A 26,002-nucleotide genomic window follows, 5' to 3' on the forward strand; every position below is an offset into this window, starting at 1 on the left:
CAGCACCCTCTTTGCTCATCAGCGCTCAGGCCATCAGTGATGGCTGGGCTGGAGGACCTGAGCCGCCCTGGGGGAGCATCCCTGCTTCACCCGCATTCCTGCCGGAGCCTCCATCCCCAGTGAGGAGCTAATGACTGCAGCTTGGAAAATGACACGCGGGGTAGTTAACTCAGTTCTGAGCTTCCCCAGAGGGAGACAGATAAACCGTTCTCCTGCTCTCCCAGGGTGTGCTAGCACAGCCTCATTTGTAACGTGGGTGTGAAACCGAGGAGAAGGTGAGGCTTTTCTAGGTAAGACACGTTCCTGGAAGCCCAGTGCCCTGGGGGGTCTGTGGAGCAGTCAGCTGCCCTGGATCTGCACAAGTTTAGCTGCCCTAGACCTCTGGCCAGAGGCCGGTGTTATGGCCTTAATTGTGTCCCCCAAATGCAGGTTTTGAAGTCCTGGCCCCCCAGTAACTAGATGTGAGCTTGTTTCGAAATAGGGTCTTTGTGGACGCAGTTAGTGAAGCCGAGGCAGGGTGGGTTCTACTCCAACTTGCCTGGTGTTCACCTGGACACGCACACGGGCGCATATCCTGGGGAAAACAGCACGTGAGCACCGAGCCAGAGACGGGGTGAAGCAGCTGCAGGACAAGAGACACCAAGGGCGGCCGGCTGCCCCCGGGAGCCGGAGAGGGGCTGCACCAGAGTGTCCCTTAGAGCCTCATTAGGAACCAGCGCTGTCGACACCTGGTCTCAGACCTCTGGCCTCCAGACTGTGGGAGAGCACATTTCAAGCCGCCCAGCTTGCAGGACTTTGTTAAGGCAGCTGGTAATGGATTGCTCAAGTCTGGGGCACTAAAAGCCGTAGGAAGCCACGGCTTCCCCTGGGAGGCGCTGATGATCCCGGTTTCCATGGGCTTGGGGGTCTGGTCTTAGCCAACAGGACCTGAACTCACCGTCTCAGGGAGGGGGGCCGGGGCTTGGCGCGGGAGGTGGAAATCAGCAAGCAGGTCAGGCTAGGAGGAACCCAGCAGCATCACTTATTTTATTCACACCCCCAAAGACACCCTGTTGAAAAGTCAGTTCGTTACGATGTTCGTAGCATTTCTTTCTCAGGCTCTGGGCGCACGGAGGGCTGTGTGATCATCGTGAGCTGTGTTCTTTAGGCGGTGTTCCCTCTCTTCGCAGGAGACACAGAGGGGTACGCTTTCTCTTTCGTATAACCATACACTTCTCCTCGTTCTGTCTTGAGAACACACAGCTCCCTCCACATCTATTTTTGTTTTCTGCACTTGTGGGTTAGAGACATGGCTGGGGAGAAGTATTTCCCTATTAGAGGAGAAATGGTGACATAGACGGCAAATGAAAGTTTGCCCTCTGGGCTGGGGAGACTGGGTGTAGAGAGGCCAGCAGGGACGTCTGCCTGGAGGCGACAGCAGCAAGTTCACCACGTCCAATTAGGGCCAAGCTGGACCGTAAGCCCCATTTTTCCAGAGTGTCTGAATTTTCAAGAGAAGGCAGAGATCCAGATTTTGTAGGTGAAACGGCCAAAGTCTTAAATGTTGACTCAGTCTTTTTCTATTCTGTAACCCGTTTTATTATCCTTCATACAGTTTATGACCATGTGAAAATTATCTCATTGGCTGTGAATCCCCCCAGCCCCGGCTAGAGGTGAGGTCTTTGAGCGTCGGCCTGGGTCTGTTACATTTACCGCTCACCGCCTGTATTCGTGCTAGTTCGTAGCACACAGGAGGCGCTCAATAAATACCAGGTGAATAAGCGAATGATCCAGCACTTGATACTGTTTGCACAAAGACAAGGATTTCATGCAATTTCTTTTTCTGGGGAATCGTCTCCGGACTGCATTTGATTATTAGAGGAATCAAAACTCAACCTTTTTAAAAACAGCCCAGCCCAGAGTCACCACGGGCACGTGCATGCCTCAGGAAGTTGACCTCTGAATGTACGTGTGAGGTCCAAAGACAGGACGGAGCCCTTTTTGCTCCAGCCCAAAGGGAGGCTGGACCACACGCTTGCCTGCCGTGGTCCTCACTTCCTGCCGTCAGTAAGCAGGCGTTTAGCAGAGAATTGCACGTGTGATTGATTTGCAGATCCTTTCAGGTCCTGAAGGAGAGATGCTTAGTACACAATGTACTTTGTCATCGTGTGTCAACGTCGCCTCAGTGCAGAGAGAGGCACTTACACGCTATGCAAGACTGTGACTGGGTCGTTGCTATAGGATCCTTCAATCTGCTTTTTCATTTCCCCAAAGCTCAGCTCCGGAGAGCCATTTGCCACGGATGCCAGCCACTGGGCGGGGGTCAGTGTGCAGAAAGACAAAGGACAGCCATAAAGCCGTGGAAGGCAAGTTTTATATTTACAGTCGGTAAGTTTATAAATATATATTACATTCTTAGTATCTACAGTACATTCTGCACGCACACGGATCTGAGAGGGGCAGCGGCCGCGGTATGAAACGGAACATCGCGCAGGAAAGAATGAAAGAAATAAGAGGGGGTTACTGAAAGCAAAGGATTATCCTTGAAAAGGGGTGACACTTTAATCGCCCAGCCAGACAACGTAAGTCAAGTAGGGGACAGGAGCAGGTAGCTGATGGCTGCTGGAATCTCAGTCTTAGAGCAAACGGACAGCACCTTAGTTTGGGGGAGAGTGCTGAGGTCGAGAGGGTGAACTGGTGGCATTTACACACTGGATCTCAGGAGAATTCAATTCTATGCATAGAGACTGAGAGAGAGAGAGAGAGAGGAGAGAGAGACAGAGGAAGCAGAGAGAGAGGTTCAGAAAGACACAGGGACAGAGAGGCACACAGAGAAAGAGAAACTGACCTTAGACCCCAACGCCCGAATAACCCAGCTCTCAGGTCCCCCCACCCCTCCAAGGTGGAGAAGAAGCCTCCCACGCCCCCCCACCTCGCCATCATGTGTGAATGGGCTACGCTTCCTGCCCAACTCACTTCGTCGCACACCCCGAGTCCTAAGTCTCCCCGCCCTGTGCCCTCCGTGTGGACACCCAGGTCTGTGTCATCGGGCTTGAGCAGCAGACTGGATGGGACTGTGGACGGACGCCTCGCAGAAGAGCCCTCCCTCCCCGCCCTCCAGAAAAGCACGGGGAAGGCTCATCCCTGGGTGTTGCATTCCTTGCGAGCGCTGCTGACCCTCAAAGACTGGCCTCTTCAAAGAAGGACACGTGTGAAGTTCGCCCGCTGGGGCTTCCGTGTAGAATGTCACCTGGGGGTTGACACAGCCGTCACAGCGGGAGAGAGGGAATGGTGACACTGCCCTCCACTGCCGAGTGACCGATGCCTTTTGGAAAGGTGGCGATGTGGGGCGTGGGGGAAGGAGTGCAGACGCGAACATAGTGAATTTGCTAAAAAAAAAAAAAAAAAAAAAAAAAAATTTCTGGTTCTTGGAACCCAGTTGAAAGACTGTACCCAGGCTCCCTAGTTTACTAATAGAGGGACGCTCTGAACGGCTCAGAGCGTTTTTGTTTGTTTGGGTGGCTGTTCTTGGCATCTCTAGTTACAAAGGTATTTATTGGTGGCCTATTTGCCCTCTTGTTCCCTTTCAATCCTTGTCAGCGATTGCCTTGCTTTGCCCCGGCCTTTGGGAGAAAATAACTCGAAACTCGAACCTCTTGCTTCCCCAGAGCTGACTGCAGACGGCGCTGGGCTCCGCCTCTGCCCAGGCTCCCAGCCAGATGTGCTGCCCCAGGTCCAATGACACGCCTCCTCCCATCCGTCCCCTTGAGCCCGTCCTGAGTCTCGTTTCTCCCCTGAGGTCCACAGCACGGAATGCGGCAGCTGTGTGGCTTTGACAATATCCAAATTGCTTTGAGGAAAGAAGGTGAGATGGCGAGAGAGGGACTGGCCTCTCCTGGAGGCTCTCTGACGGTCAGTGATTCAGAACTCATCTTTCTTCCGGTTTAAAAATCTTGCCATGCACGATAAACCCCTTAGCGCTGACAGAGACATCGGACCCCGGAATGTGGACATCAGTTCCAACTCGGGGCCGCCCCACGGGACCCAGGGGCCATTTTCTGTGGCTCCGTGGATAGTGTCACCCTGATCGTGTCCTGTCTTTTTACCTCCCCACCGGGCACACCGTTGCCCCACACCCCCGAGGTAAAGGCCGAAAGGTGAGTGAGAACCAATGTCTGTGAGGGCCCGGCTTACACGCCTTCATGTAAGCCTTCCACGTAGCCGCGTGGCTCGTGGCGTCCCCCGGGGTCCAGATCCTGGCAGACCCAGTTCATGGCGTCCTCGCTGCCGGCCGCTATGGAGTTCACGGTGGGGCATCTCTCATCCGTAGAGACGCTGGTGAAAGTGGTGAATTTCACTCTTTTCCTTTTGGACGTAGGGGACGCCGGGGGCTCGCTTTTCTGGTCTTTCCCATCCGTGAGTGTGGGTCCGGAAGATTCGAACAGCTGTCCATTGACGCTGTTTTGGGAGTTTGTGCTGAGGAGATACTTACTCTCCTCGAAATCCATGCCCCTGTCGATGGCAGTGACCTGCTCATCTTGGGAGGAAGCCAAGTTGATGTGATTCTCCAGCAGTTCGGCCCGGTGGCTCAGCCCGACCCAGTCATGGTAGTGACTCAGACCTTCTTGTTCTTCGAAGGGAACCTGTTTGTGCCTGTACTTTAATGCAAAGGTCACACAGTTTATCAGGAAGACCAAGATGGCCAGGCAGAAGACACCCAACAGGGCGTACATCCCAATCTCCAAGTCGCTCAGCCCTTTGGAGGCCTGTGTGAGGCCATTCTCATCCATTTCCCCATAGCTCCTGGGCAGGTCCACCTGGGCTGGGAAGCTGGTGAGGTCGATGGAGATGGTCTGTAAATGGCTGTCATCATCCCAGAGGCCTTCCTGGCCACGGTTCTTCTGGAAGGTGGACCTTTCCGTCGTGGAGCCCCTTCCTTCCATGAGGCCCACGGAAGAACTGCCTTGGTACCATCCCTCTTGACTCCCCCATTCTTGCGAGGGTTTTCTGGCTCTCCTGTCGCCGACATTATTATCCAGGTGACCTCCTGCCCCCACGTGTCTGCTGTCACTGGTGTTGGGCTTGGCGTCGTGTGGGCCGAATTTAACTTTGATGTTGGCTGTCCCCACAGCCAACACGCTCTTGCGCTTGGATTTCTGGCATGATTCGCAAATGACCATTTCGACCTTCACCAGGGCACCCTGTCCTTCGGCTTCAGCGGTGATGATAGGCCACTTGAATTTGGGGTCTTGGTGGATAGAGACCACCTTCTCATCCAGGGATGTGGCCAGCAGGGAGAAGTCCTTCGCGTCGTAAATATCCAAGGGGGTGACAGAGCCGTCACTGAACTGGACCCAGCAACTGATGGCCGCTTCCTGTTGAAGAAAATAAGTAAGTTCATCAAAATGGGCCCCAAAGCTCACTGAGTACAAAGGCTTAGTAAAAATAGACACTCTGTCTGTCGCCAAGATAATACTACAAGAACAAAGGGAAACCTTTTATGCAGTGCAGAAATAAGAGGCAAGAAATACTAAGGGTATGAAAGAAAATGAACGCTTGTAAAGATGTAGAAGCCGAAGAAAGCTACAAGAGCAAAATGACAGTGATGAAACAGGACCGGGAATAACACTCCCTAATAAGATTTGCTCTCTTTCCTGAGGTGTTGAAAGAAAGATGGCTTCTTTCTGCGCGCGAGATCTACTTCTGCGTAGCAATAAACTGCGTATCAAAGGAGATTTACCGGTTAGTGGGGTCGTTTACAAATGTTACACATTTAAACGAAAACTATTTATTACGTAATTTTTAAGTTGCTTTAATATCGAGTCTCCGTGCATTACTTACAACACAGGTTAGAACCCCTAACCTAGACAAGGGTGCCCCAGAGGGGCTGCAGGCTTAGGTTTTGTTGGTCCTGCTACATCAGTATCTAAGGATGGGTTTGTATTGCCTTGTGGACAGTCTTGGCTTGGAGGAGAAGAGTAAAACCAAGCAGCCAGAGAGAGGGCTAGGGCTGGGGTTAGGCTTGGGGTTAGGAAGGGTTAGGAAGCTCCCTGTTGGGAGAATCTTTGTCTTCTCATCCACCCTCCAACCCAACCGGTTGGGGGAAACTGGGAGGCCCCGAAGTAGCCAGGGTCAAGACTCGTGTCCGTCTCAATCCCTTGTCTTTTTACTTTGTTGCTTTAGACCAGCCTTCCTTGGGACTAGTCTGTAATAGACAAGAGAACCCCTAAGCCTTCAGTTTCAGTGAAGATATCATTGTCCTTGACGGCAAACTGGGAGGCCCATTGCCCCCCCAACCCCAAGCTCCACTCCAAACCCAGAAGGATGCACAGCCCCCAAAGGCTTGCGTTCCTGCCCACCTGGCCACCGCTGATCAGACCCATAGGACGGCTGCTGTCAGAGCCATTCATCTCTGCAGCTCTGAGCCAGTCGGCATCTCCCCCCACCCCCAATTTGAAATAAGTAAGACGGGAGTGAAGCACTTAGCGGCAGGAAGATGAGTGAGAGCTCATATAAAACTGGAGAATGAAGCCGCACTTTGGCGCAACCCACGATGGATCAGGTGTAAAAGCACATGTCTGGGCACAGCATTTATTTAATGAGATAATGGACATGAGAGAGACTGTTGACCCCCCAGTTTCCCCAAGTTCTTACAGCTGGGGTCCAAGAGGGTCCCACTATCCTTGTAACAAATCCTGTGTTATTTAAACTTGCTTGAGGGGATTTCTCTTTCTTGCAACCAAAGAGCCACTGACCACGAAAACAGTTAAGTTTTCCTGGTGGTGTCTGGTCTTTGAACTGAGAAGGGAGCTTCCCACATACGACTGGTGGTCTCTGCTCCTCCTTCAGCACAGCCAGTAAATACTGCCCTTGTTAGCCATCGGCTTGGGCTGGCTGCTACGTGGGAAACGCCTCCATGACACAGGGCAGAAGCCACTGGATGTGACCTTGGTTTACCTGGGCCTTCTGATTGGCTGTGAAATTGCAGCAGGAAATTCAAACGCACGTCGGATTTCTTGAAACTGAAATGTCGGAGCCAAGTTGCAGGCAGGGACTAAGCTCCATCCAAAGCAAGCACGGAGCAAACCTCAGGGTCACGTGCCCAGCTCTGCATGTCGAAAATGGATTAGCTCTGTGGCCTTATTCTAACTGTGTCTTATCACTTCCTTAACTCCTACCTGGCAGTCACCTGATTTGATCGCCCCAGGAAGACAGGAAGAAGCCTCAAGTTATTTCTCCTTTGCTACCTGTGACTTGCATCCTGGCTGCATCATGCCCTGAGAAAAGGGAGGTTTTTGTCTTTGGCAAGAATCCGTATCCGTTATTGAGATCATCCACTTTCAGGTGCTTTCTAATCCAAACCCCTGCACACAAAGACCACAGTGAAAGAGCAAGGGATTAGCTAACACCTGGCAGGGGGGCCTTCAGTGATGGGTACGGGCTGGGAAAATGGGAAGGCTCTGTGTGTCCAGGGGCAGGTCCGGCTTAGCCCACCTTCCTGCCCAGACATAGTCACAGCCTCAGCAGGTGCAAGAGGGGGCCCAGATGGTAATGTACCTGCCGAGGGGAGAGCTTCCAGGAAGCGCTCCTGACCAATAAGGAAAGCTGCCCCCAAACCCGCTATGGGGGCTGGAGGCCTTCTAGCATCCCCACAGGAGGACAGCCCTGTCTCATGGGGCGCACAGAATCAGTAGCCTGAGACCACTGTCCTTGGGCATTAAACGGGGCTCACGAAGTCTCCACTCAGTTTCTTTCTAAGAAATAAAGTTTCTCCATCTCCGACGAGGAAGGGGATCAGATAACATTTCCAGGTGCCTGTGCAACAGTCCTCTTTGCTTGGAAACCATCGTATCAACACACACACACACACACGCACCACACGATACACACCACAACGTGTACACATACACACCACACACACATACGCACGGTACACACATACACACAACACGCACTCTATTCGCGCACACCGGTTTCCAATAAAGAGAAAGGCGGCCATGACTGATGTCACCACCGGCTTGTTACTTCTGCTTTGAGCGAAATGACAAATGTGGAAGCACCTCCTCCAATCTCCTTCCGACCCCCAGACCCGTTACCCCATGTTTCTGAGCAGGGACTTAGCAGAAGGCTGTGGACCCCTCCTTGGAGCCTGTTCCCGCCCTCGCTCTCACCCCACTGCGCGGGGAGCCCAGCGGGGTCCAGGGCCAGGACCGTCGGGGGGTGGGAAGCGGCACAGGTGATGCACGACGGGGCGCGAGGAGACTGCGTGCAGCCTCTCTGGCTCCTGGTGCCTAAATCCTTCAACCCTGGCAACCTCGTGTCGGGCATCTCCGTCGGGGGGGCCAGGAAGCCTGAGGCTGAGCAGCTGCCCCTTCGCAACGCCTTTCCAGACTGCGGAGCACCCGGAGTGCGAGCCCGCTCTTCTGCGGGACCCCTCCACCCCAGTCAGTGACCCCACCACGCGGGCCACCCGACCTAACGCGCGACCTCACCCCACTGGGCGACCTCACCTGATGTGTGACCTGCGCAGGGCGGAAGCCCACCCAGTGAACGACCCCACTGACATGTGACCAAACCCCACCACGTGACCCCAAGAGACGTGGGATTCCCCCGCTGGTGTGTGACCCACCCCCCCATGTGTAACCCCCTGGATATATGACCCCACCTGGTGTGTGACCCCACCTGGTGATTGACCTCACCTGTTGTGTGACCTCACCTGATGAGTGACCTCACCTGGTGTGTGACCCCTCCCATGTGTAATTCCCCCTGGATATATCACCCACCTAGTGTGTGACCTCACCTGGTGTGACCCGCCTGCTGTGTGACCCCTTCCCACGGTGCCCCATCCCCACCCCACACCTGTCTGGGCCTTTGCAGAAGTTCTTGGGCCACCGCGGTGGCGAAGATGGCTCTGTTGCTCCCAGGGCTGAGCTGCAGGGAGAGGGACAGCCCTGCCACCAGCTGGACCCCAAGGTCTGTGATTGTCACCTTCTCGTCCAGCACGGTGATGGTCTTCTCGGCCAAGATGGCATCTGACAGAGGCGACAGGATCTGAAAGGCAGAACCGACATAGCAAGGAAAAGCTCTCTGTGGTTCCAGAAATCCCCCTGATGGTGTAAACGATGCTCTGTGCGGGGGGTGGATAGAGACAGACAGAGCCAGAGGAGCCGGAAAGAGCAAAAACGGGTCTTTCCCACTCACGCCTTCTTCTAAAAGATACAGCTTGCTTGTGCAAATATAGCGCATTCTTTAAGTAACAGCAAGATGTGGATGGGGTAGGACCCGGCATCCTACCCACAGCATCGAATAAACTCCACTGCCTACCGTGCACTGCCCTCAGACCTTCAGAGGAAGAATTAACATTTTCATTCATTTCAGCACTAACTACGATTCTTCTACAGCATGGATCATTGCTACTATGACTTAGTGCATATTTCGTTTAAAATTATTTTATGTAAATACTTTGTTTAGTGCATATCACTGCATCTTTTGTTAAAATTATTTTATGTAAATAATTTGTTTTAAAAAGCTTCATAGCGTCATAGAAAAACGGTTTTGATATGCTAGCTATATATTTCTTTATTTCTCTCTTCTACACATGATCAGCAATGACCAGTTACACTCAAAGGAGAGACGGTCGGTCCACGTACCACCTAAAGCATCCTGTGTGTCACCGGGAGCTCGCACGCCACACTTTGCAGAACACTGAGCAGTGACACTCAGCTGCATTTTGGAATATCAGCTTGCGTCCTCTGATAAACTCAGCTGCGAGTCCTACCCTTGACGCCCATGTCCCAAAGTCTCATTTGTCTCGGGACACCTGTGATGCCCTGGAGACTGAAGCTTCCGTTCAATTTAGACCCTGAAGAGGAAATCCTGCTTTGGAAGATTGTCTGTGGAAGCACCTCTGCTCTCCCCGCCCCTTATCCAAGTTACAAAGTGCTGATTTAGACTCCCCTCTATGAATCCTTCACCTTCTGGGTGAAACAGGTTTCATTCTCCCTTCCCCAGCTTGTTGGACGTATTTCTCTTTTCAAGTTGTTGGCGATATTTATGAAGATGTATCTCGAGATAGTTTTCCCTGGATTCATTAAACGCCTTTATCAAAGCCCCAGATTTCTATTCAAATACCTTCTTCAGTTTCTCAGTCTGGTTATAGGACAGCTTGTTCTCTGTCTGGCTTACTTCACCGAGTGCGATCATCTCGAGGTCCATCGGGGCTGCTGCAAAGTGTTCCGTTCTTTTTCATGGCTGAGTAATATTCCACTGTGTATACGTGCCACATCTTCTCCGTCCATTCATCCATCGATGGACACTCAGGTTGATTCCATGTCTCAGCTGTCGTAAATGGTGCTGCAGTGAACACTGGGGTGCATGTATCTTTTTGAATACGAGTTTCTGTCTTTTCCAGATATACGCCCAGGAGGGGGACTGCCGGATCATAGAGTAGCTTTATTTTTAGAGCTTTTGTCCCAACATAGTAACATCCACCATGTCTTAGAGACAAACAATGTCTTGGAGTTTCAAACATGACCCATCCTGAGCAGCCAGTCCATCATTATACCTCTTCTGTTGTCTATTTGACAGCTTCTTTCAGTCTATTCACTCTGAAAATGGATACTGTCAAATAGAGCTACCATATGATCCAGGGATACCACTCCTGAGCATACATCTAGACAAAACTCTCATTTGACACATGCACCCCAATGTTCATAGCAGCACTGTTTACAAGAGCCAAGACATGGAAGCAACCTGAATGTCCATTGACCGAGGAAGGGATAAAGAGGATGTGGTACAGATATACAATGGAAGATTACTCAGGCATAAAAAAAAGAATGAGGGCTTCCCTGGTGGCACAGCGGTGGAGAGTCCGCCTGCCGACGCAGGGGACACGGGTTCATGCCCCGGTCCGGGAAGATCCCACGTGCCGCGGAGCGGCTGGGCCCATGAGCCGTGGCCGCCGAGCCTGCGCGTCCAGAGCCTGTGCTCCGCCACGGGAGAGGCCACGGCAGTGAGAGGCCCATGTACCGCAAAAAAAAAAAAGAATGAAATAATGCTATTTGCAGCAACAGAAATGGACCTAGATATTATCACACTAAGTAAAGTAAGCCAGACAGAGAAAGACAAATATCACATGACATCACTTATACGTGGAATCTAACAAAACAGAAATAGACCCACAGACAAAGAAAACAAACTCACGGTTACCAAAAGGGAAAGGGGTGGATAAATTAGGAGTTGGGGACTAACGTATACACGCTACCATATACAAACTCGATAAACGACAAGGACCTACTGTAGAGCACAGGGGACTATATTCAATATCTTGTCATAACCTATAACGGAAAAGAATCTGAAAAAAATCTATCTACCCATCTCTCTCTCTATATGACTGAGTCACTTTGCCGTACACCTGAAACCAACACAACATCGTACATCGACTCTACGTCAATAAAAAATAAAAATAAAAATAGACATTGCTCTAAGCGACAACAAACAGCCGGGTGCTTGTCTGGGCAGAGGCGTGGCGGGAATACGGAGAGTCCTTGCCGCGGGGGTTCCTTACCTGGATGGTGGTCATCCCGAGCTCCTGGCCAATCAGGACGTGTCCCCCTTGCAGCCTGGCAATCCGGGGCTCCTCCACCTGCATGAAGTCATTTACCAGCTCCGTGATGTCCACCTGCCAATCGGAGCCCAGCAGGTGGGCCAGCTGCCCCCCGGGCTCAGCTACGTCGGCCACGAACTGAGTCAAGACCCGCAGCATGGCGTGCTGGTACTGCAGAGCGCAGCCCCGGCCTTTCTTCTCATCTTCGTCCTCTTCCTCGCTGTCCCCAGCTGGCCTGTCAAGGGGTCAGTTCCACTGAGCGGATGCTGATTTGTTGGGTCAACGGCTGGGGGGGCTGGGGGTGAAGCATGGCAGGGGCTGCAGAGGTGAGCGGGCCTGAGCCCTGCCTTCGGGGGGTTCACAGCCTGGGGTGACGCTCAGAAGAGCTGAGCGCTGCTGCGGCCTGAGCGCCGACCAGTCAGAATGGGCTGGTGTGGTCAGCAGGGTTCTGAGGTGTCCCCTATAAGCCCCATGCCCTGGTATTCACTTTGTGAAATCCCCTCCCCTTCGGCTGTGGGCTGGACCTAGTGAAAGTTTCTTCCAATGAAAGATTACAGTGGGACCTCCCTGGCGGTCCAGCGGTTAAGACCCCGCGCTTCCGATGCAGGGGGCACGGGTTCAATCCCTAGTCAGGGAACTAAGGTCCCACGTGCTGCGCGGTGCGGCAAAAAAAAAAAAGAAAAAGAAAAAGAAAAAAAAAATGACAGCAAAAGTTATAGGATGTCACCTTGAAGATTAGGTTATAAGAAACTATGACTTCTGTCTCGTTCAGCCCTCTTTCCTCGGTTCTTCTCTCTTGCCTGCCCTGACGAAGTCAGCTGCCGTGCTGTGTGCGGCCCTATGGAGACATCTTACAGCTGGAAACAGCATCCTCTGGCCAACAGCCGGTGAGGAGCTAAGACCTCCCGACAACCGCGTGAGCTTGGATGTAGGTCCTTCCCCACCAGAGCCTTGTGATGAGACTACAGCTCCAGCTGACACCTGGACTGTAGCTTGCGAGAGATCCGGCTAAGCCTTGCCGGGATTCCAGATCCAGAGATCTGTGAGATAATGGGCTTTTGTTTTAAGCCACCTGGTTTTGGGATACGCCACTAAGTTACGTAGCAATAGATAATTAATACAGCAAGGCTCTGGGTGACCAGTGTAACCCTACAAACCAGTACACAAGGGAAGTGAGTGGTTAACTCAAGGCAAGGTGTTTTGTGCTAATAAACGTAGAAGGGGCCAGGCAGGAGGCAGATGTTAGCAGATGTTAGCCGCTCCCTCAACAGCTGACGCCTTATGCGCTGTCGGTCTGAGGCGGCACCATCTCGGTCTCCGTCAAAGTGGTTCTCTTGCCGTATCTGAGCCGGACGGTTGTGACAGCATCTGGACCGTTGACGGTCACTGTCGGCCAGTCCTCGGCTGAGTCCTTCTCTGCAACCACTGGCCCTCAGCAGCGTCGGCGTCACGCTGGACTCCATTCTCCCAACGCACCCTCAGAAACCCCCGTGGTTAAGGAGAGGCTCGGTGCTGAAACCATCTTCCAACGGCACGCAGGACCCAAGCCTTCATTCCTGAAGCCCTGCCCTCTCCCAGGTGCCGCAAGAACTCAAGGGGGTGGACTTGCAAGGGAAGGAGCGTAAAAGCTGTCCCTCACCGAAGTGCCGGTTCGCCCCTCCCTGCTGAGTACCCAGACTGCAGGAATACTTCCTTCTCTGACTCTGGCCGCGCTCACTTTTGACTCTCTGCAAGTCCCCTGTGTACCATCCCTTACGCACGGCTTTCTCCAAGGTGGCCGAGTCTCCGAACAAAACTCTCTTTCTACCTGATGCCTGTTTATTTGCCTGATGTGGGGGGTGCAGACTCATCAGTCCATCTAACGCCATCAGAGTGATGCACCAGGCACACAGGTGACAAGCTTCGGGCTTCATCTCCCCAAGGGAAAGTGATCTCATCCCCCCTCCCCCTCCCCTCCCCCTCTCCCCTCCTTCCCTCCCCTCCCCCTCCCCTTCCCCCCTCCCCCCTCCTCCCCTCCCCCCTCCTCCCCCTCCCTCCTCCCCTCCCCCTCCCCTCCTCCCCCTCCCCCCTCCTCCCCTCCCCCTCCCCCTCCTCTCCTCCTTGGGTTTCTGCTACAGCGCCTGACCTGCGCACCCACCTCTTGTTGGAGACAATGGGGACTCTCCAGCCCTTGATCTGGTTGAGCTCGGCGTCCGAGACCTCGATCTGCAGGGGCAGGCGGGGCACCCACACCACCATCTCCAGAGGGCTGGTCAGGTGCTGGTAGGTGAAGTTCACCACCACGTTCACCTTGCCCTTCATTTCCTTCCCGTTGACAAAGACGTAGTCACATCTGTCAGAAACCTGGGAGGAGGGGAGAGAAGGGTGGGGGACGTTTGAGTTTTTGTCACATCCCAAAGGAAGAGCAAGAGAGAGCAGAGAAGGAAAGCAGTGTCGTGACTCTTTTGGGGTCACAGCCATGAGGAGTTAGTCCTAACGTTGTAAAGCTGGCCTTGAACCAAGACACGCCTTCCAGTTCTTTGTTCTCAGGCCCTAGGACAGCCGTGAGCGTAGCTCCCATCTTGGTTGTGTCACATGCCCTAGGAGAGCCCTCTCTCGGATCTCATGGGTGATGTCTCAGGAGCACAGAACCCTCTCCATTCCCTGCCTGCTACATCCCTCTGTGTCAGAAATTCCAGATTTCTCCTTATAGGGGTTCTGCCTGGTGCCTTGGGTGCCCATCAGCTCTGCCCCGCTGCCTTGTCTCCCTCAGGGCTGGGTCCCCCGCCCGGCCTCACCAGCTGCAACTCTTCACTGAGATTTCTGAAGCCACCCAGAGCTAACATTGACATGTGCCTGGATCTGCATTAATCACCTTACGTGCATTCACTTACACCTTATGATGATCTTCTGTGTAAATGGAGGAGCAGATCTGGGGCCCTGATTGCTAAAGAGATTATGAATTAAGAATACAAAGTTTCTACAAACTTATGGTTACCAAAGGGGAAAGGGAGGGGGGAGGGATGAATGAGGAGTTGGGGTTAACACACACCCACTACTCTACATAAAATAGAGAACCAACAGGGACCTACTGTAGAGCACAGGGAGCTCTACTCAATATCTTGTAATAATCTACAATGGAAAAGAATCTGAAAAAGAATATATACACATATATGAATATACATATATATGCATCTATTTTCTTTTTTTTTTTTTTTTTTTTTCGGTATGCGGGCCTCTCACTGTTGTGGCCTCTCCCGTTGCGGAGCACAGGCTCTGGACGCGCAGGCCTAGCGGCCATGGCTCACGGGCTTAGTTGCTCCGCGGCATGTGGGATCTTCCCGGACCAGGGCACGAACCCATGTCTCCTGCATCGGCAGGCGGATTCTCAACCACTGCGCCACCAGGGAAGCCCTATGCATCTATTTTCATACATAGATGAATCACTTTGCTGTACACCTGAAACTAACACAACACTGTAAATCAAGTATACGTCAATGAAAATAAATTTTTAAAAAATACAAAATTTCTACAGTATGTGCTGAGGCTTGGAAAAGAGCCTGCGTAAGGCAGGGGCCCTCAGGCTTAAGCTGCATTAGTGTCAGGGTCGATCTGCCTCTGGCTAAGAAATATTATTATCTCCAATTTAATAATTTAAGAAGTATTATTATTTCCAACGAGGAAACCGAGGCACGGGGGTTAGGGGTGCCGACCCTCCGTGTGAAGTAGAAAATCCATGTACATGCAACCCTATGTTCATAGCAGCACTGTTCGCAATAGCCAAGACATGGAAGCAACCTAAATGTCCATCGACAGGTGAATGGATAAAGAAGATGTGGTACATATATACAACGGAATACTACTCAGCCATAAAAAAGAATGAAATACTGCCATTTGCAGCAACATGGGTGCAACTAGAGATGATCATACTAAGTGAAGTCAGTCACAGAGAGAAAGACAAATACCATATGATATCACTTATAGGTGGAATCTAAAATACGGCACAGAAGAACCTATCTGCAAAACAGAAACAGATTCACAGACATAGAGAACAGACTTGTGGTTGCCAAGGAGGAGGGGGGAGGGAGAGGGATGGACTGTGAGTTTGAGGTTAGCAGATGCCAACATGTACATGTAGGATGGATAAACAACAAGGTCCTACTGTATATACAGCACAGGGAATGATATCCAACCTCCTGGGATAAACCATCATGGGAAAGAATATAAAACAAGAAAGTACATATGTGTATAACTGAGTCACTTTGCTATACAGCAGAGATTAGCACAACATTGCAAACAAACTCTATGTCAATAAAAAAGTAAAAAATAATAGAAAAAGAAAATCCATGTGTAACTTATAGTCAGCCCTCCATATTCTCAGTTCTGCATCGGAGAATTCAACCAACAGCGTCTCATGTAGTTCCGGAGTATTTACTATTGAAAAAGATCCACGTATACGTGGACCCGCGCGGTTCAAACCCACGTTGTTCGAGGGTCAGCTGTTCTAAATTTTCTTTGCATCAAATGACTGATACGGATTTTGTCTCTTGGCTGTGGCGTCACTGACGCGATGGGATGCAGAGGTGACTGTAGAGCACGGCAACTCCCGGGTCCGACCTGCAGGAAGCTTACAGCACTGGGAGATGACGGAGCATCCTCAGGTGTCAGCAGCACCGGGCAGGAAAGAGCTGTCTGCACGAGGCGCCTTTGTCTTGACACTAGCCTGCAACCAGGCACCCCCATGCTCCACTCATCTCCCGCCCAAGCTCACCTTTCCAATCTTCCGTTCACACAATACCTTGCCTACCCCGTCGCTTCTTTCCATAGATCAAAGAAGTAGAAATGAAGGATAGGTAATGAACACATATGCCCAGATCTCTTCCCTCGCTTCCTCTTCAGTAATCTCGCGAACAAACCGTGTGAGGAGAACAGCATCTAAAGAAAGATCACAAGGAGGGGACAAGCCTGCCCACCGTGGGGGATGGAGATGACTCTGACCCCGTATCGCAGTGATTAACTGAGACGACTCCCCTGTTTCCCTTTACAAACTTTCACGGCCGAGCAGAATCTTCAGAGATGGTTTTTTGGGGGACGCTGAGTCCACCGTCTCCCCAGATTCTGATTAAAAGCATCTTTCCGCCAACACCCGTCTCTCTCGAGGATTGATTTTTGAGCAGCGAGAGCAGCCAGACCTGAGTTCGGTAAGGCAGGTACAGCTCTCATCTCTGGTTCTCGTTTCTCTTCCCTTTGCGACACGCCCCGCTCCTTGAAAGAAGAATGGTGTGAGATTTGCTTTGGCCAGTGAAGCAGGAGTGTGTGTTACTTCTGATCAGAAGCATTTAGGAGCCAGTGTGCATTCTTTCTTTCTTTTTTTTTTTTTTTTTTTTTTGCGGTATGCGGGCCTCTCACTGCTGCGGCCTCTCCCGCTGCAGAGCACAGGCTCCGGACGCGCAGGCCCAGCGGCCACGGCTCTCGGGCCCAGCCGCTCCGCGGCACGCGGGATCCTCCCGGACCAGGGCACGAACCCGCGTCCCCCGCATCGGCAGGCGGACTCCCAACCACCGCGCCACCAGGGAAGCCCCTCTTTCTTTTTTAAAATAAATTTATTTATTTATTTTTGGCTGCGTCGGGTCTTCGTTGCTGTGCACGGCCTTTTCTCTAGTTGCGGCGAGCGGGGGCCACTCTTCGTTGCGGTGCGCGGGCTTCTCGTTGCGGTGGCTTCTCGTCGCGGCGCACGGGCTCTAGGCACGCGGGCTTCAGTAGTTGTGGCTCGCGGGCCCAGCTGCTCCGTGGCACATGGGATCTTCCCGGACCGGGGCTCGAACCCGCGTCCCCTGCATCGGCAGGTGGACTCTCAACCTCTGCGCCACCAGGGAAGCCCGCCGGTGTGCACGCCAGTGTGTGCATTCTTCACGTCCTTTGCCTTGTCTGGGAGTCCCAAGATGCAGGTGCCCCCAGATGGAAGCAGTCTGGGAGGCTGAGCCAGTCACTCCACAGACGACGCCGGCCTGGGCAGCTGCCAGCCACAGCTCGTGAGAGGAAGGTTAGCTCTGGAAACCTGCCAAGGTCCTGGTGTTGTTTTGTTCCGTCAGCATCTCCTAACCTATCCTGACTAACGGTCTGCTCTTCCACTGTATCCTCGGTGCCCAGAACAGCGCCTGGCATATAGCAGGCACACAAGGAAGAGTTTTTGAATGAGTGACTAAAAGGGAGGATCACACTGCAAGAAGCCCTAACTGCAGCTATGATAAAGCACACATTTCCTCACTCTGTGGTTTTCAACCTTGTCACACATAATACCTCCTTTGCTCAACGAACATAACTCCTTCTTCCAAATCCTGAAATGGGATTTACAGATAATGTAACCTACCTGCAAGATCATTTTACTAAGATTAATATAATGCCCTAAGTGGATATAAAGTAAAATAAAGATGATAACAGAATGATACATATTTCAACAAGCCTCTTCTTAAGCATAATTCACTAGGAAATGTAGTGAAGGCAGATTCCGCCTCCCTCCCGCCCCCGCCCCACGGAGCCGCCACAAATTCTGCAGCTCCGCGGGTGCTGGTAGAGAGGCGGGAGTGGCTGGGGGGGGGGCAAGGTGCTCCCTGGTAGGAACACTCTCTGTAACGTTACAAACACAAAGGAGTCTTTTGATTTACCCTGAGTTCGCACTACTGAGAAATTCCCTGTTCTGCGTATTAGGCTACAGCACAGATGGTGACAATTTCCCCCCTAGTTTGGTGGGACCATTCTCTGTAGTGTGGGGCTGTGTCCTCGACGCTGCGGGACATTCAGCGCCTCTGACGTTCGCCTGCGAACTGCCAGTCCTCCCCAGTCCTTTACAAACAACAACAAATGACTCCTATGGATTTGCCAAACACCCCTGGATCCCCGAGACGATCGCAGCTTTAGACTGAATATTTCATCCTTAGACCATATGCCCGGTCGCTGCCCCCCGCTGGGCCCATGTTGAGCACTCATTGACCACGATGTGTCCCCTTCTTTTTATTATAATCCTTTTTTTTTTTTTTTTGGCCTCACCGTGAGGCACGCGGGACCCTAGTTCCCCGACCAGGGATCGAACCTGTGCCCCCAGCAGTGGAAGCGCGGAATCCCGACCACTGGACCGCCAGGGAAGCCCCCATGCGTCCACTTCTGTTGTCCTGCTCCCAGCGAACAAAAGGAAGACACGGGCGGACACAAGAGGAAGAGGACCACCTCCAGCGGGTCTGCAGGCAGACGGGTCAACAACTGCGCCTTTTCTTCGCTTGGGGGTGCAGTGCGGTGAGGTGGGGCGTGGCTGCAGAGCGTAGATGTGGGGGCTCTCAGCCCCTGGTCCAGAAGTGAGGGAGAGATGGACACAAAGCTGGCACCAAAGGACCCTCTACCAGTCACGGGGCAGGAACCTCCCCTTTCGGCTCCTCATGGGTAAAGTGGGGATGAGGGGCTGGTACTCACTTCGCAGGGACGTAGAATCACATGCATGATGTGCTCAAGGCACTTGGAGCAGGTCCAGCACACGGTGAGGACAATACGTCTTCAGAACTCGGGCTGATCACCGACAAAATCGACAAGCCTCCGGCATCACGGATGTGTTTATCCCCCGGCGAGGCAGTTCTTTCTGAAGTCGAAAGTCCAGCCTGAATCCGTGTTGCTGCAGAATATGTACCTGTCTCCCCGTGCTGGGCCCCGAAGTACCGTCTCCCACCAGTAAATGCCACGAGCTCTCCAGGGGTCCTTCCTGCGACCCCACGTTTGCCTCGGAGTGTGTGGCATTGAGGAAACTCTCTGAAAGTTCATCGTTGCCCGGATTTTGGCAAGTGGTCCGGAGTCAGGCTGCTTGTCTCAGGTCCCACCCTGGCTCTGGGCGGAGTTACTGGGTTTGCGAAGATGGCTCAGATCTCAAAGCCTTGGATGACCTGTTCAGGGCAGCAGGAAGAGGGGAGACCACAGCGGTCAGATTAACACCCCCCCCATGCTGAGGCCCCCCTGCACCCAGTCAGGTCCGGGGAAAGCCTGAGCTGCTGGGTTCAGGCAAACTGCTCTGTCTCCTCTGCCGTCTGGGGGAGAAGCTCTCTGGCCGTTGCTCCGTCAACGTAGTATGTTCCCCCAAACGCCAGCAATGCTCAAGCTGCCGAAGGAGGGGCTGCCGCTACAGTTTTAGGAGTTTGATTAAACTGTTGACCTGCTTTTTTCAACAAGATTTTATGGCAAACTTTATTTTTTTATTTAATTTTTTAAAACATCTTTATTGGAGTATAACTGGTTTACAATGGTGTGTTAGTTTCTGCTGTATAACAAAGTGAGTCAGCTATACGTATACATGTATCCCCATATCTCCTCCCTTTTGTGTCTCCCTCCCACCCTCCCTATCCCATCCCTCTAGGTGGTAGGACAAACTTCAAACAAAGAAAAACGGGAATCGTACAGCAAACGTCTATACACCCACCACCTAGCTTCTGTAATGAATACATTCTGGATGGGCGTTATCACACATCTGTCCACTTTTCAGCCCTCTGTCCTCTTAGGATTCATTTCAAAAGAAGTAGCAAACATCCATTTTCCCTCAATGCTCCAGCTCTCCCACCTAGAGTTCAAGAATCAATTCCTTTCCACTTAAAAAAAAAAAAAACTTGTACTATTGTCAGGGATAGAAAACTAGTATCATTGTACATAAATAGATTAACTCCTCTTAAATAAGGACAATGAAAACACAGCAGGGTTAGAAGAAACCAGTAGAACTCGTTCAGAACTTTTTCACAATGGCGGGGTCTGTGTAAGTTTTTCCTTCTGGATAAATCCCAAGGCAGAGTCTAGTGTCACTAAGCTCTGGATCCAGATGCTCCACGATGTTTTATATTATTCCAGCTCCTTCACTCACTGGCTGTGTGACCTCAGGCAAGTCACTTAACCTCTCTGTGCCTTGGTTTCCTCATCTGTAAAATGGGAGTGGTGATAATAGTTCCAGCTTCACGGGTTGTTTCAAGAGTAAATGAGTTAATATATGTGCAGTTCTGAGGCTTCTGCATGTAAACACTCAGTACAGCTATTGACCGCTCTGTACCTTAGGGTCTAGTCTGACGAGGGCGGCAGGATAGATGCACAGCAGCCATGGGGGCTGCTGCTCAGATCTCCCTTCAGCAGGAGCCCACCATCAGGAGCGCCATTTGCTGGCATCCGAGCACGGTGATGGCACAAGGGTGGCCATTTCGACCCAGTGTGAGCTTTCCGGGCCATCTGCTCAATGGCCTGAGAATTCTGAGCTTTGCTGCAGGCAAGCTCCTCCTCCTGATCTCTGTTGCCACCAGTCTCCTTTCACAGGGATCAGACCTACATCATAGTCTGCTAACTCGCACTCCCTCTCCCCTTTATCCTCCCCTCTGATTAATCTCTTGCACCTGTAGCTCTGCTCGCTCCTGAACATGTACACTGACCCTGAAGGTGACCCACACGTTGGCATCTGAGACCCAGAGCCGAGGGAGGAAACAGAAATCTCTATCACATCTTCCACCTCTCCACCCTCATTTAGAAAATTCACCATTAGTGATTCATTCCTTTGGCTATGAAGCTCTTTGGTCCCTACTAACCAGAGAGAGAGCCACACTTAAGTCTTTTTAAAAAAATTTACATCATTTTTTCTGTTTAGTTGTAAATATAACATATATACAGGTGAACATTAAACAAATAAATAAGGTTGCATGAATAATTACAATGCAAACTCATATACTGCGAAGCCAAGAAGTAACTGCTACAGAAGCAACCCCAGTGCTGTAATAACAACACTCTCCCTTTCAGTCTTACCAGAGGTGCCTAAGTAAGAAGAGAAGAAGCAAAGAGATGCTGACAGGGGAATGGAAGGACCAGGGATGTGCTCTGCCTGCTCCCGGACTCTGCTCAGTATCTCACTGCTGCGGGGAGATACTGGGGGCCACGTTGGCCGAGCCGGCCTGTGACCCTCCATCTGAATCATGTGGGTGCTAGCTGCACCTGCATCTGGTTGGCTACACACGACACAGGTATACAAGGGGCAGACAGGTCCTCTGCTCACTGATGTGGAGGGAGCCAGGACAGACCCCGAAATCAGAAAAGCCAGTGCTGCTATGCGTCAAGCGCCCACGCTGATAGGTCATCGAAATTCTCCTCGACTGGTTTCCACAGCATCACTGCCCTCAGTCTCCAGGCGGCCCCTGCCACCCCCGGGACCCCCGGGGTCTCTCCGTGGCAGAGCAAGGAAAGCGTCCTGAGGACCCAGCATATAGCAGCCCGCAGAGCAGGAGGAAGTAACAGCATCTTCATGCTTGAATAAAAGCTCCAGGAGGATATGTAAGGAAGCCGTGAAACCCACAGAGAGCAGGGGCAGATTAGGAGGCCCGGGCCATGGTCGGGGGGGGGGGGGCGCGTCTGGGAGGTCTCGAGGGGCATCGCCCAGACCCGCATTTGGGATGGACTGCGGTCAGCACCCAGCCCTCGCTGTCTCCCCTTGGGCTCTGCCTCAGCTGCACAGGTCACCTCCTTGTGGCAGGTCACGCCCGGTGCAAGGGAGAGGAGGCGGCACGGGCAGGGGGCAGAGCCCCTGCTGTGGCCCAATTTATCCCTCTGCCTGATGCTCTCCCTCTTTCTCTTCACGGGGCTTGATCCCTAAGAGACATCTTGGGACTTTCCTCTCACTCCAGTGGTTAGGACTCCATGCTTCCATCTCGGGGGGCACAGGTTCGATTCGTGGTGGGGGAACTCTAAGACCTTACATGAGCAGATAGGCCAACAAAGAAAAAAAAAAAAAAAAAAAAAAAAAAGACCTGAGACATCTTGGCCCCAAATTCCAGCTCAGCATCTGTTTCTGCAGAACTCACCTGTCTTAGCTCAGGCTGCTATTAAAAAATGACCAGACAGGGTGGCTTATAAACAGCAGAAATTTATTTCTGACACTTCTGGGGGCTGGAAGGACAAGACGGTGGCTCCGTCAGATTTGGTGCCCACTACCTGCTGCACAGACGGGTGTCTTCTCTTTGTCCTCACAGGGTGGAAGGAGTGAGGGAGCTCTCTGGGTCTCTTTTCTAAGGGCACTAATCCCAAAGAGAGGGCTGCATCCTCTTCACCTAATCACCTCCCAAAGGACCCACCTCCTGCCACCATCACACTGGATACCGGGTTTCAACGCATGGATTCCGGGGGGACACAGACCCCTCAGTCTATAGCACCACCTATGACATGAGCTTCTTAGTATGTGCTTTCCTCCAGGCAGCTCTCAATTTTTCTTGTGTTAGTGGAGAATGGTTCACGTCAGCAGGTTCCTCACCTTGAATGGTCATGGACCAAGGTCATGGTTCCGATGGTTGAGTTTCCATTAACAGGGTGCAACGCAGGATGAGGACTGACTACATTTCACTGTTATTTGAAACCATGTGGAATATTGCCAAAGAAGAATAAGATCTAACAAATGCAGACCTTCAAGATCTTCTGCAGACCTACGATAGTGGACTGAATCCCCCCAGATTCCTGTCTACCCAGCACCTCAGATTGTGATCTTACTTGGAAACAGGGTCTTTGCACGTGGAATTAGTTCAGATGTAGTCAGACTCGATTAGGGTGGATTCTAAATCCAACGAGAGTGTCCCTGTAAGAGACGGAAGAGGACACACAGAGACTGAGGGAAGAAGGCCAGTGATGGCAGAGGCAGAGGTTGGAAGGATGCGGCCACAGCCAGAGGATGCCTGGAGCCCCCAGCAGCTGGAGGAGGCAGGAAGGCTCCTCTCAAAGAGGCTCTGGAAAGAGCGCGGCCCCGCCCATGCCTTGATTTTGGAATTCAGGCCTCCAGAACTGCAAGAGAATGAATGGAGTGACCCAGTTTGTGGCAATTTGTTACGGCAGCTCCAGAAAACGAGCGGACCTCCTAGGCGAGACCTCCCAATTAAGCCAGTGAATCTCCATTTTGACGGAAGCCACGGCTGATTCTCATTTACACTGACAGTTCAGAGCTACTGATAGGAGGACGTCCCGTGCCCAGAGAAGGTGTAGTTCTATTACCCTCTCATTCCACAAAGAACGGGCTGATCTGAGTAGCTTCTTACAAAGATGAAACCCACCTGTCTGTTCTGAAAGGCTCTGGCTTTGATTTCATCTTCTAAGGTGAATGAGAACTGATCATGAAGCCCCTTGTCCCTCTCAATCCTTCAACAAAAGCCCAGCTTTCCTGGCTGCTCTGCACCGCAGGATTCTCTGCTTAATATCCAGCAATGCTGGACAGCAATCCTTACGAGGCCAACAGAAATGCCATCTAAAACGCGCATCGACTCAGCGTTACCTACTTAACGTGTTTATTCACCAGCGCCGTAAGTGACGTTACTGGTGGCACAGGGGTCCTGGATCAGCAGTTCAGGGGGTGCCCCTGCAGCACCCTTTGTTTGGTGGAGGTGGTGGGGTGGCAGTGCCATGGCTGGAAATGACTGCTACATTTCTTATATTCCTCCCTCCCTCCATCCATCCACCCATCCATCCACCCATCCATCCATCCTTCCTCCTTTCCCTCCCTCCTTCCTTTCTTCCTTCCTCCTTTCGTTGTTTAAATAATCTTATTATGACTTATTTTCTGTTTAACCTTTTTATCACCTAGTTCTGCTCAATGACACTTCACAGTGAACAAACCCGTAACCTGAACCCCGTTCCAGAGCCAGGGCACGGTGGTTCACACCGGAAGCCCCTCATGCCCTCCAGTCCTAGCCCCACCCCCGACCTGAGTGAGGGCTCGCCTCTTTCCTGATATCTTTGCTTACTCTTCCCTGTTTTAAGTGTTTGGTATAAATGGGATCACATCCCCTGTACTTGTGTTCGCGAGGCTGATTTATGTGGTCCATTCCTTCTCGTTGTGTGAATACACCACAGTTTATGTATCCACTCTCCTATCTGTGGACATTCGGGGGGTTCCAGTTTCTGGCTATGACACATAGTGCTGCCTTGGACCATCATACACACGTCTTTGGAGGAACAGACAGGCTTTTCTGTGGGTACATACGTGGGTCACAGAGTTTACATGCGCCCCCCACTTTCATTTGTACAAAAGTGCACAGAGCATTCTTTAAAGATGCAAACTTATCACATTACTACCACACAACTCTCTGGACACCATTCTAAAAACTCATCCAAGGTTCTGCACTGCTTTAGGGTAATACAGTAGATTCTTCACACGAGCCACCAGGTCTGACATGGTCCGGCTCCTGCTGGGTTCCTTGGTCTCATGCAACACAACTCTCCTCCTTGACCCTGCATTTCACTGCCTTTCAGTTCCCTGGTGGTGGAAAGATGGGACAGCCTCCTTAACCAAGACTCCAGGGTGTGATGGAATCCATGGACGAGTCGTTGGGCCTTGGGCATCTAGAAGGTGAGGACGGTGAGGAAAATCGGGCTCACCCACACCTGGGCATCAGGGAACTCAACAGAATTGGCTGGAAATCACTTACTAAAGAGAGGTGAGGCCAGAACACACTCCTTGTCTATTAATAAGTTAACACTCAGACTGTATGAAAGGGAAAACACGTATGCAAGCATAGCAGAGACATATCTCAGATGGGAAGTGGAAAAGGGAGTCGGGAATAGTGAGTCTGCGAGATGGACACCGGGAGTCTGCAGGCGCCCTGGCCGTCAGCAAGGCTGAGCACGGCCCCCGGGCCGGTGGAAGCCCACGCCCAGGACGGCCACATCACAAGCACCAAGGTGGCACGTGATGTTACCTGCACGAGTGCCTGCTACTTCCTGGCAGGACTGGCTGCAGGCTTTGGTGCAGGGGGGCCAGCAGGTGGCAGGTGAGGGCAGCCACGCCTCCCCTTGGCTGGACCCACTCTTTCTGGAGGGCATGGGGGAGGGTGTGAGCAAACCACCTTCGGGTCCCCCGTTTCCCTTCCCAAACGGAACAAAAGAAACAGGGTAGCAACCTTATGTGGAAACATCGGCACAGATTTCTTTGGCTTTTGACTGCATTTTGCAGTGAAAATGCTCCTCCAGGCCACCTGCAGACAAGTTCACCCTCCTTGCCTCTCGGCAGGCACCACGTGGAACTCCTATCTCCAGCAAGGTCTCCCACGGGGACTCCCTTATCCAGTGAGACCCCAGATCTGTCCTCACCCACAGAGCTCTCTTCCGGTGCACCCCTGGCCGGCGAGTGCAGGAGAGGCTGGATCAGTCAGGAGATCTGACGGGTCACGCTAAGCCCGAGGGCTTGGCACAGAGATGGAGACCACACGCTGTCGCTTCTCACTTAAAAAATGATGCAAGTGAACTAATTTACAAAACAGAAATAGACACACAGACATAGAAGACAAACATGGTTTACCAAATGGAAAAGGGGTGAGAAAGGGATAAACTAGGAGTTTGGGATTAGCAGATACTCAGGACTATATAGAAAATAGAGAACCAACAAGGACCTGCCGTATGGCTCAGTAC

General features: G+C 52.0%; 2 protein-coding genes across 3 annotated transcripts in view; one reads left to right on the plus strand and one right to left on the minus strand.

The window, feature by feature from the left end:
- Window positions 1-1,191, plus strand: part of GLT1D1 (glycosyltransferase 1 domain containing 1) — a 139,710-nt gene extending 138,519 nt beyond the window's left edge. The window contains exon 12 of the mRNA XM_067015552.1: window positions 1,098-1,191. Within this exon, the coding sequence (XP_066871653.1) occupies window positions 1,098-1,124 (27 nt within the window). The 3' untranslated portion in view covers window positions 1,125-1,191. The remainder of the gene's footprint in view (window positions 1-1,097) is intronic.
- TMEM132D (transmembrane protein 132D) overlaps window positions 1,002-26,002 on the minus strand; it is a 655,515-nt gene continuing 630,514 nt past the window's right edge. The window contains exons 6-9 of one of the 2 annotated variants that reach the window (XM_067015547.1): window positions 13,710-13,927; window positions 11,546-11,819; window positions 8,839-9,030; window positions 1,002-5,354 (exon numbers count right to left, since the gene is read on the minus strand). In XM_067015547.1, coding sequence (XP_066871648.1) covers window positions 4,170-5,354; window positions 8,839-9,030; window positions 11,546-11,819; window positions 13,710-13,927 — 1,869 coding nt within the window. In that variant the 3' untranslated portion in view covers window positions 1,002-4,169. The remainder of the gene's footprint in view (window positions 5,355-8,838; window positions 9,031-11,545; window positions 11,820-13,709; window positions 13,928-26,002) is intronic. The other variant, XM_059040015.2, reaches the window with a different exon arrangement.

Source organism: Kogia breviceps, chromosome 15 (genome assembly GCF_026419965.1).
Source record: "Kogia breviceps isolate mKogBre1 chromosome 15, mKogBre1 haplotype 1, whole genome shotgun sequence".
In the NCBI taxonomy this organism is placed as follows: domain Eukaryota; kingdom Metazoa; phylum Chordata; class Mammalia; order Artiodactyla; family Physeteridae; genus Kogia; species Kogia breviceps.